This window comes from Oryctolagus cuniculus, chromosome 19, assembly GCF_964237555.1.
Source record: "Oryctolagus cuniculus chromosome 19, mOryCun1.1, whole genome shotgun sequence".
NCBI classification, from domain to species: domain Eukaryota; kingdom Metazoa; phylum Chordata; class Mammalia; order Lagomorpha; family Leporidae; genus Oryctolagus; species Oryctolagus cuniculus.
Genome location: NC_091450.1, coordinates 39,220,233 through 39,235,098, shown reverse-complemented (window position 1 = coordinate 39,235,098; position 14,866 = coordinate 39,220,233). Strand labels below are relative to the sequence as shown.

The following is a 14,866-nucleotide window of genomic DNA, read 5'->3' as shown; positions in this document are numbered from 1 at the left end:
TTAAACACCCCCCTGTTATCTGACCGAGACAGCCAGTGCCTGTTGTGGATAATGGAGAACCGCTGGGCGGGCCTCACAGCTCGGTGGGTGACGCTGCTACCCTCAGGCTCTGCACGGGCAGGACTGGGCGTTGAACCAGCCACTCCCCTGTGGGACATGGTCATTTTTTAATTTTTTTGTAAATACTTATTTTTCTGAGAGGTAAAATTACAGAGAGAAACAGAGAGCAAGATTTCCCATCTGCTGGTTCACTCCTCACATGGCCACAACAGACGGAGCTGAGCCGATCCGAAACCAGGAGCCAGGAGCTTCCTTCTGGTCTCCCATGGGGTGCAGGGCCCAAGCACTTGGGCCATCCTCCACTGCACTCCCGGGCCACAGCAGAGAGCTGGCCTGGAAGAGGAGCAGCCGAGACTAGAACCCGGTGCCCATATGGGATGCCGGCACCGTAGGTGGAGCATTAGCCAAGTGAGCCCCTAAAATAAATAATTTTTAAAAGATTTATTTATTTATTTTAAAGGCAGAGTTACAAAGAGGCAGAGGCAGTGAGAGAAAGGTCTTCCATCCACTGGTTCACTCCCCAGATGGCCACAATGGCCAGAGCTGCGCCGATCTGAAGCCAGGAGCCAGGAACAACTTCTGGGTCTCCTATGGGATGCTGGTGCTGCAGGTGGTGGCTTTATCTTCTAAACCACAGCGCCAGCCCCTGAAATAAATGTTTTAAAAAGCTTTTCAATGGGCTAGCATTGGGGGCTGGCGCTGTGGCGCAGCAGGTTAATGCCCTGGCCTGAAGCGCTGGTATCCCATATGGGCACCGGTTCGAGACCCGGCTGCTCCACTTCTGATCCAGCTCTCTGCTATGGCCTGGGAGAGCAGTAGAAGATGGCCCAAGTCCTTGGGCCACTGTGCCCCTGTGGGAGACCCAGAGGAAGCTCCTGGCTCCTGGTTTTGGATTGGCACAGCTCCAGCCGTTAATGGCCAATTGGGAAGTGGACCAGTGGACGGAAGACCGCTCTCTCTCTCTGCTTCTCCTCTTTCGGTGTAACTCTGAGTTTCAAATAAATAAATCTTTAAAAAAAAAAAAAAGAGAGAGAGAACTAGCGTTGTAGTGGGTAAAGCTACCGCTTGCAGCACTGGCAACCCATATGGGTGTGGGTTTGAATCCCAGCTGCTCCACTTCCGATCCAGCTCTCTGCTAATGCCCCTAGGAAAGTAGTGGAAGATGGCCCAAGCGCTTGGGCCCCTACATCCATGGGAGACCTGGAAGAAGCTCCTGGCTCCTCACTTTGGCCAGCGTTGAAGCCATTTGGGGACTGAACCAGTGAATGGAAGACCTTTCTCTCTCTCTCTGCAACTCTGCCTTTCAAATAAATAAGTCTTAAAAAAAAAAAACAACTTTCATGCCTGTACAGTAATGCTCAATTATGATTTCCTAAGCATCACATTTGGGGCACTAAGTTGTCCCTTCCGTGTTGTTAGGGTGATGCGTAGTTAAATCGGGAATCTTCTGTTTGATTCCCTAACTCGTGAGAGTCCAGTGAGAAGAACTGCTGGGCTGAGGACATGGGCTTTGTAAAGCCTGTCTGTGCAGATGACAGCATGGCCATGGCCCCCACAAGCGTGACGTGGCCTGGTCCATGTCCTCGCTCGGCTCCGTGCCGGGCTCTGTCGGAGCTCCTGTCTGTCCCTCCCCGCACTTGCCTGATAGCTCACTTCACTCTGGTGTTGCTTCCTGCCCACTGAATCTCGCTCTTTTTTTTTTTTTTTTTAAAGATTTTTAAATTTATTTTAGAGGTAGAGTTACAGACAGTGAGAGGGAGAGACAGAGAAAGATCTTCATCCGCTGGTTCACTCCCCAAATGGCTGCAACAACCAGAGCTGGGCTGATCTGAAGCCAGGAGCCAGGAGCGTCTTCCTGGTCTCCCACGTGGGTGCAGGGGCCCAAGCACCTAGACCGTCTTCCGCTGCTTTCCCAGGTGCGTTAGCACGGAGCTGGATTGGCAGAGGAGCAGCCGGGACTAGAACTGGTGCAGATATGGGATGCCGGCGCCGCAGGTGGAGGATTAACCCACTGCGCCACCGCCCCCTCCAGCTGTCTTTGAGGAAGGTTTTGGTTCTCGGTGAAGGCGGTGCCGGCTGGGGTTCCCCTGTGTCAGGACCTTGTTCCGCCTCACGTGGCCGTTCCCTCTGCAAAGTAAGATGTTTCCGTTTTGTGCTGAGGGCTCTCAGCCCAGGGTCCCAAGCTGGGCAGTGAGTGGGATTGGCTCACCGGTTACCTTGTCGCATCGAATGGCTGGCATCCTATGTCCTTTGATGACTCGGTTTGGCTGCCTCCTGGGAAGGCTGTGGAGAGCAGAGGCGTGGTTTGCTGTCAGTGGCTCAGTCTGCAGGTGTAGACCTCGGCCTTCTCAGCCTTCGTGGCCCTCGGGATGGGCCTGACCCTGTGGCAGGGAGCTTGCTGGCCTGCGGTGACGGGACGACTGGTTAGCGTCGCGTGTGGGATGTGTCAGCGAACCATGTGCGGAGCTCAGGGTGGGCCGAGAAGGCCCAGCCTTTGCCGCGGCTGGCTTTCCGTGCCTGGGACGTGCCCCGTCCCTGGTGCTCGGTTACCCGGTTCCTCCAAGGAGCTCTGACCTCTCGCAGCCATGAGAGTCCCTGGGTGTGAACTTGCCAGTTTCCTGTAGCAGCTCCGTGGGGCCCTGAGCCCACATCGCCTGCTGTTTTCAGTATTCATGAACGTGTCTGGTGTCTTGGTGGGTTTTTACATTTTACCTGTTTTGAGTCTTTACACTGGGCTAGTGTGAAGTCGAGTACTGGAAGTTCTTCGTGCCTCACACACGTGAGTGCTTGGTGCTTCAGGGTTCCCCGCTCTGTTCCGGGGCTTTTCCTGCTCAGACGTTGCGAGTCCTGGTCCGTCCCTCGCTGTTCTCTCATTGACTCTCCCAGACACGCGCGCTCCGTCCACCTGTCTGCAGATCCCGTGTCCGTTTGGTTTCGCAGGGCAGTGGGGAAAGTGGTATCTTTAAAATAGTTCATTTTGCCCGCGTGTGCCGCCTGCTCTGCCGCCTTGGGAGTGCAGGGTTTGGCTGGGCACCGCCGCTTGGAGCTCCCGAGGGGATCATGGAGCCAGGTGGTTGAACGCACGGGTTGGGAGTCGGGGTGGCAGAAGAGCTGGCGGGAGCAGCGTGGTGGGCCCAGGGCTGCGCAGCAAAGCTCTCGTAAACTTGGGCATGCACTCGGCGCCACTGCGCCCGCAGCCAGACAAATGAAGATGGTCGCGCCTCGGACGGGGTTCTGCCCCAGCAGCTGCTGCGTGTGCTGCCGTGTGCACCGGCACCAACCGTCCTGCGTGGGTCTGGTGCCTGATGGTCAGCACCGTGGTCCTGCTGATCTCACCGAGCGCTGGCTGACCCAGACGAGCACCACTTCTCGGGTTCTGAGCTGGGAGGCGCCACTGCGTCGGTGGGTGCTGCCAGTGTGTGCGTTGCTACTGCAGCTTCTCTTCTGATCCTGATACGTGCAGTGGGCACTTACGGTGCGTACACGCAACACGCCGCCTGGCTCGTCCTTTCTTCTGTTGCCAGTCTTCGATTTTGCCCTGAACGCTGTGCTTGTCTGTCCCAGCTCCGTCAGGGACACGCACGATTTCCCTAGAGCTGTCAGGGCAGGACCCTCCCTGTTTGGTTCTCATTCTGCTTGTCAGCATGACCTTGACTTTCAAGGGTTACTTGATCAGCTGCGCGCCTCTGATGTCCTGGTTTATGTCACCGGCGGTGACCCCACGGTGCCGCTGGGAATGGCGCTGCTAAGGAGCCGCCGCCACCTCACGGGCCTGCCTGGGCTGGGGAGGCCGGCGGAGCTGCGAGCAGCGGCCCGAGGGCCCAGCCATCGAGCAGCCGTTCTGCTGTCCCACTGCCGGGATGAGCGACCTTGAATTTGCTGGTTCTGGGTTTTCTTGGTGGACTGCACCAGGCAGCGGAGGTCAGTCATCCCGTGCTCGGTGGCACTGACGTTTCTGGCTGTAAATGGGAGTTGCTGCCCCCCTTTTACTCAGCGTTCTACCCTCTCTTCACCCAAAGACTGTCCGCTTGCTGTGCCCAGGGGCAGGACTGCTGCTGTCTGCCCGATGGTGTGGATGAGGGGTCTCCTTCCTCCGCGCGTGAGCATCCTGGCAGGCCTCACTCACCATCTTGGAAAACGTCGGTCTCAGGGAAGCCAGGGGCTGTGTTCCCTCTGGCAGGCCCCATCTCTGCTGCCTGCGTTGAAAAGGAACTGTAAGGCCAGCGCCGGGGCTCACTTGGCTAATCCTCCGCCTGCAGCGCTGGCATCCCATATAGGTGCCAGATTCTGTCCCGGTTGCTCCTCTTCCAGGCCAGCTCTCTGCTGTGGCCCGGGAGTGCAGTGGAGGATGGCCCAAGTGCTTGGGCCCTGCACCCCATGGGAGACCAGGAGAAGTGCCTGGCTTCTGGCTTCAGATCGGCACAGTTCTGACCATAGCGGCCATTTGGGGGGTGAACCAATGGAAGGAAGACCTTTCTTTCTCTCTCTCACTATCTATAACTCTACCTGTCAAATAAAAATAAGAAAAGGAACTTTATATTCCTCTGTGAAAGTTGGCAACTTTCCTGTTGTTCATGATTTTGCTGTAAATGAAACCTTTTGCAATTAAAGTGAAATTTGCCCACAAAAAATATATATAGTTCATTTCAAACCAGGGCAATCTATAGCTTACCATCTGTTCATATGTCCTCTTGTCTTCTTTTCTTAGTAGACGCTTTTTGATGTGGTCTCACCATTAAGCTTTTTTATTTTCTCATTTATTTGAAAGGCAGAGTGACTGAGAGTGCTCCTGTCCACTGATTGACCCCACAAATGCCTGCAGCGGCCACAGCGAGGCCAGGCCAAGGCTAAGAGCCAACAGCCCAGTCTGGGTCTCTCGTGTTTGGTGGCAGGGACCCGAGCATCTGAGCCGTCACCTGCTGCCTGCCAGGGTGTGCGTGAGCAGGAAGCTGGGTCAAGAGCAGAGCCGGGCTGGTACCCAGGCCCTTGGCAATGGGCTGTGGGTATCTCGGGCAGCAGCCCCGGTAGTTGTAAGCATGCTCTGTGCCCCTTTGGGGCAGTGCTCCGGGAGCCCGGCGCTCGCAGCTGCGTGGACGTGACGATGGTTCTGGTTCTGGTTCTTTGTACTTGGGCTTTAAACAACAGAAGTGGGAGCACTCTATCCCACGTGTGGCCTCAGTATTGGAGTAGGTGGCACAGCGCTGTGCCAGGACGGGCAGCAGACTGGTCCATGAGTGGCAGGCAGTCTCAGCCCCTGGCTGGGGTGAGAGGAGAGGCCACAGAGCCGCTCGGGCCCAGGGCAGCTGTGGCTGGAATCACCCCGCGGGGCTCATGTTTAGTCTGATGTGCTTAGAAGTGGAAAAAGTCTGTTTTTGTGCAAATAAACAAAGTGTTTTTCCTTCCTTGTCACAGGGGACCGTGATTAGAGTGTTTTCCATTCCGGAGGGCCAGAAACTCTTTGAGTTCCGGAGGGGAGTGAAGAGGTAAGGCACGTGGACGGCCCGCGTGGACCCGGGGTCGGGCTCGGAGTCCGCTCTGGGTTGCCTGGGCCAGGACACGAGGCAAGTTCAGGAAACGCCGGAAGTTCCCACTAAAGCAAACGTCCGTCTGCCCAGCCCGGGCACCCATGGAGACCAGCAGTCGCCTCAGCCTGGGAGGTGACGTCAGGGCATGTTTAATCAAAGCCAGCGAGGGTTCTGTCAGCCTAGAGTCCCACGGGTGGGGTTTCAGGCCCAGATCTCGCTGCAGAGTTGCAGCCGGGCCCGGTCTCCCCAGCCCCCGGCCAGGGCGCGGGATGGGGCTCCACCTGGTCAGCATGCCCCGCCTCTGCTCGCTGAGGCCCCGTGTCCCCCGCAGACAGCTTCGACTCTCTTATTCATTTATTCATGTGAAATGCCGAGTTAGAGAGGGAGAAACAGAGAGGGAGGTCTTCCATCCACTGGCTCACTCTCCAGATGGCCACAATGGCCAGGGCTGTGCCAGGCTGAAGCCAGGAACCAGGAGCTTCTTCCGGGTCTCCCACATGGGTGGGTGCAGGGGCCCAAGCACTTGGGCCATCTTCTGCTTTCCCAGGCCATAAGCAGGGAGCTGGATGGGAAGTGGAGCAGCCGGGGCTTGAACTGATGCCCATATGGGATGCTGGCACTGCAGGCAGAGGGTTAACCTTCTATGCCACAGTGCCGGCCCTGCGTCAGCTCTTTTAAAGGCCATAGGAGTGACGGTTTAAGTTCTGTCACCTTTGCCCGTGTCTTCTGCAAACTCCTGTGCCGTAGTTAACCCCTTCCTGGACTGCTGGTGAGGGTGCAGGCTCAGTCCCTGGGCCACCATGCTTGCTGTGGCCTGGGGGCCTGTCCCTCGTCTCAGGTGGGACTGTCGGAGGCTGTGACACCTCCTCTCCTGAACACTCTGGCTGGGAGCCTCCTGAGACCCTCACGCTGTCTGCCAGGCCCTCCCTACCCCCATTGCTCGGCCCCCCCAGGGCAGGCAGGTGACTTCTGAAAGCCAGAAGACCACTGCCCCGTCCGCGACTGCTCTCCTCACGCCACCCCTTCTGGAGTCACCGTGGGCGGCTGCAGCTCCGCTCCTTCATACGTCACAGCCAGGCTGAGACGTGGCCCCCGCTGCTCTCCCCTGCGTCCTCCCCTGTGCCCGAGCAGAGGGACCTGCTCGGCCCCTGCCCGCCCCTGTCCCAGGCGGCCGGCTTCGTCTGTTATGCTGATCTGGGTGCAGTGCCCCTCCCCGTGTGCCCCTCCTGGCTCCCAGCCCCATGTGGTGTGTGTGCTGCAGCTGCTGAAGCCGTGGGTACGGTTAGCCACGCCCTCCTTAGCTGCAGGAACCGCCCACACCCGAAGGCCTCCCCTTCCTGCCCTGTCCCCTTTCCCGGCCCCACCTGCTCCAGCCAGGCGGAGCCTTCCCTTGCTGGGGGTTGCCGCCTCTGGGGTCTTGCTCTGCTCGTGGGATGTCCCCGTGTCTGGCAGCCTGACAGCTCCTGCAAAGCCTGGAGCCCGAGCCCAGTGGCTCCCTCCAGTGGCTCTCCCTGACCTCCCTCGGCGCGGCCCCTCTGGGCAGCCACGCCAGTCCCCGGGTCTGCTCTGCACACTCTGGCTGGTGCTCAGGCACCTCCCACTGGGTCTGTGCGCTGGTGCTCGCCGCGGGTTTGAGGTGTGCACCCATGTCGGCACCGTTGAGGCAGGCGCCGCTCCTGCCTCGCGTCCCCCAGCCCTGGTAAAGAAAGCCCCTCACAGCTGTTGACTGGGCTCGAGGACTTGTATTTCTGGGCTTGGGAGAAGATTGACCTGTGTTTAAAGGCTCTGAGGGGTTCCCCGTGATGCCCGAGCTGTGCCGGAGCGCCCGCTGCCCCTCGTGTCCTCTCTGGAGGATGGGGAGGGGCTGCAGAGCAGGCCGCCGGTGCCCCTACAGCTGGAAGGGCCTGGGGCGGGCTGGCCGCCCCGTGACGCGCCTGCCATGGGAGGCTGGCCGCCCCGTGATGCGCCTGCCATGGGCGGGCTGGCCGCCCCGTGACACGCCTGCCATGGGAGGCTGGCCGCCCCGTGACGCACCTGCCATGGGTGGCTGGCCGCCCCGTGACGCACCTGCCATGGGTGGGCTGGCCGCCCCGTGACGCACCTGCCATGGGCGCTGGCCGCCCCGTGATGCGCCTGCCATGGGAGGCTGGCCGCCCCGTGATGCGCCTGCCATGGGAGGCTGGCCGCCCCATGATGCGCCTGCCATGGGCGGGCGCCTGCCATGGGTGGGCTGGCTGCCCTATGACACGCCTGCTATTGGCGGGCTGGCCGCCCCGTGACGCGCCTGCCATGGGCGCTGGCTGCCCCGTGACGCGCCTGCCATGGGTGGCTGGCCGCCCCGTGACGCGCCTGCCATGGGCGCTGGCCGCCCCGTGACGCCCCTGCCATGGGCGCTGGCCGCCCTATGATGCGCCTGCCATGGGCGCTGGCTGCCCTGTGACGCCCCTGCCATGGGCACTGGCCGCCCCGTGACGCGCCGGCTGCGCTGTGTCTGCAGGTGTGTGAGCATCTGCTCGCTGGCCTTCAGCATGGACGGCATGTTCCTGTCTGCCTCCAGCAACACCGAGACCGTGCACATCTTCAAGCTCGAGACTGTGAAAGAAAAGTGAGTTGTGAGGACACGTTTGTCTTCTGGCGGCGTGGGAACGTGGCACGGGCCCTGTGACCCCAGCTCTGGGGCCGCTGCCGCCAGCCAGGCTCGGGGCAGAGAGGGCCCCGTTGGGGTGATGTGACGTGCGGGCGCGGGCGGCTCGCCAGGTGTAGGCGGATGCCCCTCCTGCGTGGCGTGCTGTGAGCGGGAGCGGCTGTGACGCGTGCCTGCTGCAGCCAGTCCCGGCCTCTCCCCGGCCTTGGCCGAGCCCACAGATGGCGTTCCTGGTTTTTTTCTTCTTCTTCTTTTTTTTTTTTTTTTTAAGATTTATTTATTTGAAAGACAGAGTTACCCAGAGAGGAGAGGCAGAGAGAGAGAGGTCTTCATCCGATGGTTCACTCCCCAGATGGCCGCAATGGCTGGAGCTGCGCCGATCTGAAGTCAGGAGCCAGGAGCCTCTTCTGGGTCTGCCACGTGGGTGCAGGGGCCCCAGGACTTGGGCCATCTTCACTGCTTTCCCAGGCCATAGCAGAGAGCTGGATCAGGAATGGAGCAGCCGGGACTAGAACCGGCGCCCATATAGGATGCCCGTGCTTCAGGCCAGGGCGTTAACCCGCTGAGCCACAGCGCCGGCCCCATTTGCGGTTTTCAAACAGTGGACGCAAACTTGAGTTCCTGCAGTGAGGGTGTGGGGGAAGGATTTTCATTCCTTGTCTCCTCAAGCCTTACAAAGAGCTTCCCACTGATAGCCCAGAGGAGGAGCCAGCCTGAGTCGTGGGGCAGTGACCGGGGGACAGTGGCAGCTGAAGGTCTGTGCCCAGGGCCATGCAGACTCCCCACTGCCAGGATGGACCTGGGAGTCCTCTGCTGGACCCGAGACCATCCCACGTCATCCCCTTCCTCAGGGCCTGAGCACCCTTGTGGGACCTGGGGCCGGGGGCCTTGTGTTCTCTGCCCCTCCCTGTGAGACGCGGAGAGCCGCCCTGTGCGGCCCACAGCAGCTCGTCTCTGAGGGTGGCAAGTGGGCAGCCACCTGACCCATGTGCCCTGTGTCCCCGCAGGCCTCCAGAGGAGCCCACCACCTGGACTGGCTACTTTGGGAAGGTGCTCATGGCCTCCACCAGCTACCTGCCGTCCCAGGTGACAGAGATGTTCAACCAGGGCAGGGCCTTTGCCACAGTGCGCCTGCCGTTCTGTGGCCACAAGAACATCTGCTCGCTAGCCACGTGAGTCACGGGGGCGCCTGCCTCCGCCACGGCCTGGGGTGCACTGGGGGAGGAGCCTGGGCACATCAGGTGTCCTGGCGAGTGGGACATGGGCGTTGCCAGGCTGAGTGGCACTGGCGGAGCCGTAAAGCCCGCCTTCCCGGCCACAGGTGGAGAGGCACTTGGCACAAACGCTTGGTGCGTGGGGGAGTTTGTGCGGGCGTGGTGCCTTGGGCACGGGGCCAGGTCTGGGCGCAGCTCAGCTCTGCTTCGCGCCCACCGTCTGCTCACGGCCTCAGGGTGGTCGTGCAGTGTTTGCCGTGCACCGCGCTTGTCACGTGCGGTCAGGTGGGGAGTTCTCCACGGGGCGTTGTGTTCCGATTTCAGGTTTTGGGTGTTCAACCTGAACCACACCTGAATGCTCTCCGTGGTATTCTGATTGCACAGAAATCTCTGTTTCTGTTGAGACCGTTCAGTGTTGATGAGAAGCATTAGGTCCCCTGCAGGAAGCTGCCAGTGCTTACCCGTGAGGCCAAGGGAAGCCCCCTGCGGGGGCTCTGCCTACAGATCTGAGGGGCGCAGCTCCGTGGGCACCCAGGGATGGTGCCCTCTGCTCCCGCCGCCTTGCCGGCGGTCTCTTCCCTCCTGCTTGTCACTAGCGTAGCAGGGGAGTCTGTGAGATGCCTGTCCCCAGGACTCCAGGCCATGGCACCGACTTGGTTCTGCCTTGCTCCCCCGCGCCCGTGGGGGCGTGGGGGACGCGGGGAGCTGGGCTGGCGTGACCTGGGGCTGCTGGTGCAGCATGGTGCAACGGGTGCTCTGGTGCGCGCCGCGGGCCTCCAGCTTGGCTGCTCTCACCGCCACTAGGATTCAGAAGATCCCCCGGCTGCTGGTGGGCGCGTCCGACGGGTACCTGTACATGTACAACCTGGACCCGCAGGAGGGCGGCGAGTGCGCCCTGATGCGGCAGCACAGGTGAGGCCCGCGGCACCGCCGCGTCCTGCTGGTGGGGGAGGGGGGAGCGGCCCTGTCCCGCACGGCACAGGTGAGGCCCGCGGCACCGCCGCGTCCTGCTGGTCGGGGGTGGGGGGGGGAGCGGCCCTGTCCCGCACGAGCGTGGTCTGCTCCCGTGACCTGGCGCACTCCTGGCCGGCGTGCTTCCGCAGAGTTCCCTGAGCACCAGGTACCCGGCGAGGGGCGGCCTGGGCTGCCGCTGCCCTGTGGGGCGTCTCGCTGGAAGAGGGATTGCACTTGGCAGTTGGCGGTGGGGGGCGGGGTGTTCCTGTTAACGCTGTGTTTTAGTGCGAGTCCCAGTGCCAACTGTGGTATTTTTACAGTGGGGGAACTGGGAGGTGGTGTTTTCATAGCAAATTTTGTTTGAGACTAAAAATGAAATAGTAGCACCCCCCGGGTGGGTGTCTGTCCATCCGACGGCCGGAGTGACCCAAGTGCACAGGTGCGCTGGGGGCCCACCCCCGCATGAACATGCCCACGCTCTGCTTAGCTGTCACCGTGTGGCGCCCAGGAAGCCCCGACCACTGAGCACGGCTTCACATTCTCTCCTCCAGGCTGGACGGCAGCGTGGAGACGGCCAGTGAGACCCTGGACTCTGCCTCTCACGACTGCCCCCTGGCGACACAGACGCGAGGCACAGCTGCCGGGAAAGGTGCCTACGCGCCTTCGTCTCCCACGAGACTTGGTAAGGGGCGGGCTGCAGACCACACGGGGGCTGTGCCAGTGGCCCCCGGGCAGCTTCCCACTTACCCTCGGGAAGCTTAGCGGCCACTCTCAGCAGGTGAGCTCTGTCAGCTGCCCTCAAGACCGGAGCCACATGTGAGCCCGTCAAGCCCCCATCTGGCTGCAGTGGCCGGGCAGTCTGCAGACGGGCAGATGGGGGCCCTCCGCCTCTGGGGGCCCCTGCCGCTCACTCCCTCCCAGCCCCGCCGCCCTGAGCGCCCGATTTGAGCAGTCTGGGACACGTGTCTTCCTCCTGCTCACGGGAGCAAGTGGGCAGCGTGCCCGCGGCACAGAAGAGGGTAGAACTGAGCCTCCTCCATGTGGGCTGCGGCTGCACAGTCTGCAGTTGGCGGCGCCCAGCCTCTGAGGGTCATGTTGTGTCTCTGCAGCCTACACAGATGACCTGGGGGCCGTGGGAGGCGCCTGCCTGGAGGAGGAGGCCGGCGCCCTGCGCCTGGACGAGGACAGCGAGCACCCTCCCATGATGCTGCGCACCGACTGAGCCTGCCCCGGAGGCTGAGGCTGGACAGGGGCCCCGAGCGCTGCTGCTATGGACTGAGCCGACGGGGGGGGCGGCAGAGGCTGCTCCACACCAGGTCGTAGCGGCAGTCTAACTCCGTACCGTCTCACCCCCGTGGCTTTCAACCTGCTTACAAACTTTCGCTTTTCCTTTGTTTTCTCTTTTTGCCAAAAGTAACTGTTTGGTGAAGCCCTCGAGACTTTCTTGCTTTGCATGCGTGAATGTGCCAAGCCGGCGCAAGGTGGTCGGAGCCGCGCAGCCTCCGGCACCGTTGTCTGGGCTCCGGAGCCGCACGCTCCGACGACGGCGTGCAGAGGAAGGCGGCGGGGGCCGCCGGGGCCTGGCCTGGCCCCTCTCTCCCTGCGGCCCCCCCGGACCATTTTCCTTCCGTTTTATTTTGTTAATTAAATTCTTTCCAAATTGGATTATGCTGGGATTTCTTCCTGGTGGACTTGGAAGAGAGACGGGTTCCTGGCGTTCTTGGCGTTCCTCTCTGACAGCAGGTGAACTTGAACTCGTGCCTGGACGCCTGGAGCAGGCAGCCGTGGTGTTCGTGCGTGAATGACCTGTCTCCCCCTTCACTCTTCCGTGGAACAGCGCTGTGGTTTTAACTTTTCTATTTTTAGGGAAGTTTGTAGCTACTGTGGCAGCTGAGCCCTGCCGTCGGCTCCCCCGGCTCTGCTCGGAAGGGGATGAGAGGTCGCGGTCAGAAGCCACGCGTCTTAGCTCCCTGCCGCCATCCAGCGTGAAGCAGGTCGCCTCCCTGGACTGCGTTCCTGACCGGGCGCCGTGCTCCCAGCGGGGAAGGCATTGGCGGCGGCCGTGGCGCGGAGAGGTGCAGGGAACGGCAGAAGTGAAACAAACCCCGCGCTTGCCGTGCCTGGCTGTTGTGTCGTGGGGGCGCCCGGGCAGAGGCGGGCGCGGGGCAGGGGAGAGGCCGGCAGGCGTGGAATCCCTGGCCCTGTGGTGCAGCTGTGTGGTGAGAGTGCTGCTCCCGGGGGAGGAGTCAGAGGGCCTCGGTGGGGCCTGTGTCCCTCCCCTGGGCGTGGCCAGGGGCCCGCACGGTCTCAGGCCAGCACTGGGCCCATGTCAGGTGCAGGGGGGCAGAGCAGGGGCTGGCCTGAGTGATGGCCAGGGGCCCGCACGGTCTCAGGCCAGCACTGGGCCCATGTCAGGTGCAGGGGGGCAGAGCGGGGGCTCAGTGCACCGTGCCCGCTGTCCTCTCTCTTGGGTCCCCTCCCTCTCAGCCTCAGTGGCTTCCATGTCAAGCCAAGGCCATGGGGAGAAGCGGCCTCTGCTGTCCCAGGTCAGCAGCTCCTGCTCTCCACCATGGGAGGCCAGGGCTAGGCAGCTGCCAGAGAGAGCCCTCGGCCTGCTCGGCAGGGGGTGGTGTCCCTGGGGAGGGTCAGCCACCCTCCCTCCTGTGCCCGGTTCACTGCCGGGAGTGCCTCTTCCTCTGTGTGAGGCCTTGGGCAGAGCGGCGGTGGGGCGGGCTCGGCTGTGGTGCCGTGGTGCCAGTACCGCACGCCAGCTCCTGCCCCGCTGGCCCGGCTGCTGGCTCGCTGCACCCTGCACGGTGGGGCAATGCCGGGCTTCATCACGGAGTGTTTTTTTTTTTTCAAGCTTCAAAAAGGACTTGGGGGTAGGAGATGGGCATCAAAACCTTGAGATGTCCCCAGTGGACTTGTGGGTCGGGACCAAGCCTGTTTGTCTTGAACAATGGACCCAAGAGTTATATTGAACCTGGAGCCAAAGAGAAGAAGCCGGGCCGAGTGGGCGCGCTCAGTGGCCAGCAACGTGGCCGCCACGTCCGCCCTGAGCCCGACTGCTCTTCGGGACTGAAGCCTGGTGTCAGCACAGTGCCTGCGTGCAAAGCCGGGGGCAGGCGGCTGCGAGTCTCCCCCGCACGTGGGCTCGTGGGCGGCAGCCCCAGCCCCTGCCGCGCCCGGTCCTGGGGCGTCAAGAGCTCTGGGCAGCCTGGCCCTGGCCTCACGAGGGCCTGCTGTCTGCCGCCGCTCTCTTGGGGCAGGAGGGGGTGCCGACTCTCGTTGCCGCTGGCATGGTTGGGCCTGCTCCATGCCGGGTGTCCCTGCCCAGCATCTCTGCAGAACCCACGGCGTGTGTGCGGCACGTGCCTGGACGCTGGGGGGGGGGGCTGAAGGGCGCTCAGTCCCTCAGCTCGGGGGCACCTATTTCTGGATGCACGTGGCAGCCCCTTCATCCTGTGGGAAAAAAGAGAAAAAGCCCAGTTCTCTGACTGTGGAAGTCTCGTTTGAAAAATTAAATCTTTTTGAAAGGCCTTTGTTCACTCCGCACGTACACGGCGTCGCTCCTTACCGGTCGCGGTTCAGCTGCGCCCTGTCCATGTCCTGGCGTGGGTCCTGCCGGGGCGGGGGACAGGGAGTGGTCTGTGTGTGTCGTGGCGAGTCTGTGACACTGCGTATCTCGCCTGTGCCCCAGGGACCACAGTGCATCCCGGGCCTCGGGTTTTAGGGCTGCATTGAGGTGTTAGAGCCTGGGTTGTTTTTGTCACTGCTCTGCCGGCGGCTCACAGCGGAATGACCGAGTCACCCCCACGTTGCACTGGAGCCAGGCCGGAAGCGCCTACGGGACGTCGCAGTCCTTTCTCTAGAGTTGTCTCGGCCAAGGGCGGGCACTGTGGCGTAGCTGGTGGAAGCCACTGCTTGCAGTGCTGCCCCTCCCGCCCCCGCCAGTGGGCACCGGTTGGCGCCCCGGCTGCTCCACTCCCGTCCAGCTCCCTGCTCTTGCTCCTGCGGCAGCAGTGGAGGATGCCCGAGTCCCTGGGCCCCTGCACCCCGTGGGAGACCCGGAGGAAGCTCCTGACGCCTGGCTTTGACCTTTGGGGGAGTGAACCAGCGGATGGAAGCTCTCTGTTGCTCCCGCTCTTCGTAATTCTGCCTTTCAGATAAATCAGTCAGTCTTGAATTGTCTTGTCCGAAAGGCCAGGGGCTCACCGTGAAAAGGGGTGAGGCCTGAAGTTGTATAGCTTGGGGCTCAGATCAGGGCGGGGGTGGGGGCACCCCTGAGGCAGGCTGAACTGGTTCCGCCGGCATCGCGGGTCCGGTCTGGCCCAGCGAGGGCAGCACCTCCCTCCTCCCTCGGCCCTGTGCCGCGCCTACCCGCTGGGGCACCTGCTGGCGCCAGCAGGCCGGCTCGAGGCAGAGCCCCTGGGCTGGCCAGTTCTGTGGTGCCCAGAGCCGCTGTCCCG

General features: G+C 62.1%; 1 protein-coding gene across 4 annotated transcripts in view; it reads left to right on the top strand.

Annotated features, from left to right (window-relative positions):
- WIPI2 (WD repeat domain, phosphoinositide interacting 2) overlaps positions 1-13,936 on the top strand; it is a 31,926-nt gene extending 17,990 nt beyond the window's left edge. For 3 of the 4 annotated variants that reach the window (XM_017339076.3, XM_008251210.4, XM_017339077.3), the window contains 6 exons: positions 5,473-5,543; positions 8,083-8,190; positions 9,237-9,401; positions 10,248-10,355; positions 10,949-11,079; positions 11,507-13,936. In XM_017339076.3, the coding sequence (XP_017194565.2) occupies positions 5,473-5,543; positions 8,083-8,190; positions 9,237-9,401; positions 10,248-10,355; positions 10,949-11,079; positions 11,507-11,619 (696 nt within the window). In that variant the 3' untranslated portion in view covers positions 11,620-13,936. The remainder of the gene's footprint in view (positions 1-5,472; positions 5,544-8,082; positions 8,191-9,236; positions 9,402-10,247; positions 10,356-10,948; positions 11,080-11,506) is intronic. The other variant, XR_011384417.1, reaches the window with a different exon arrangement.
- The last annotated feature ends 930 nt before the right edge of the window (positions 13,937-14,866 follow it).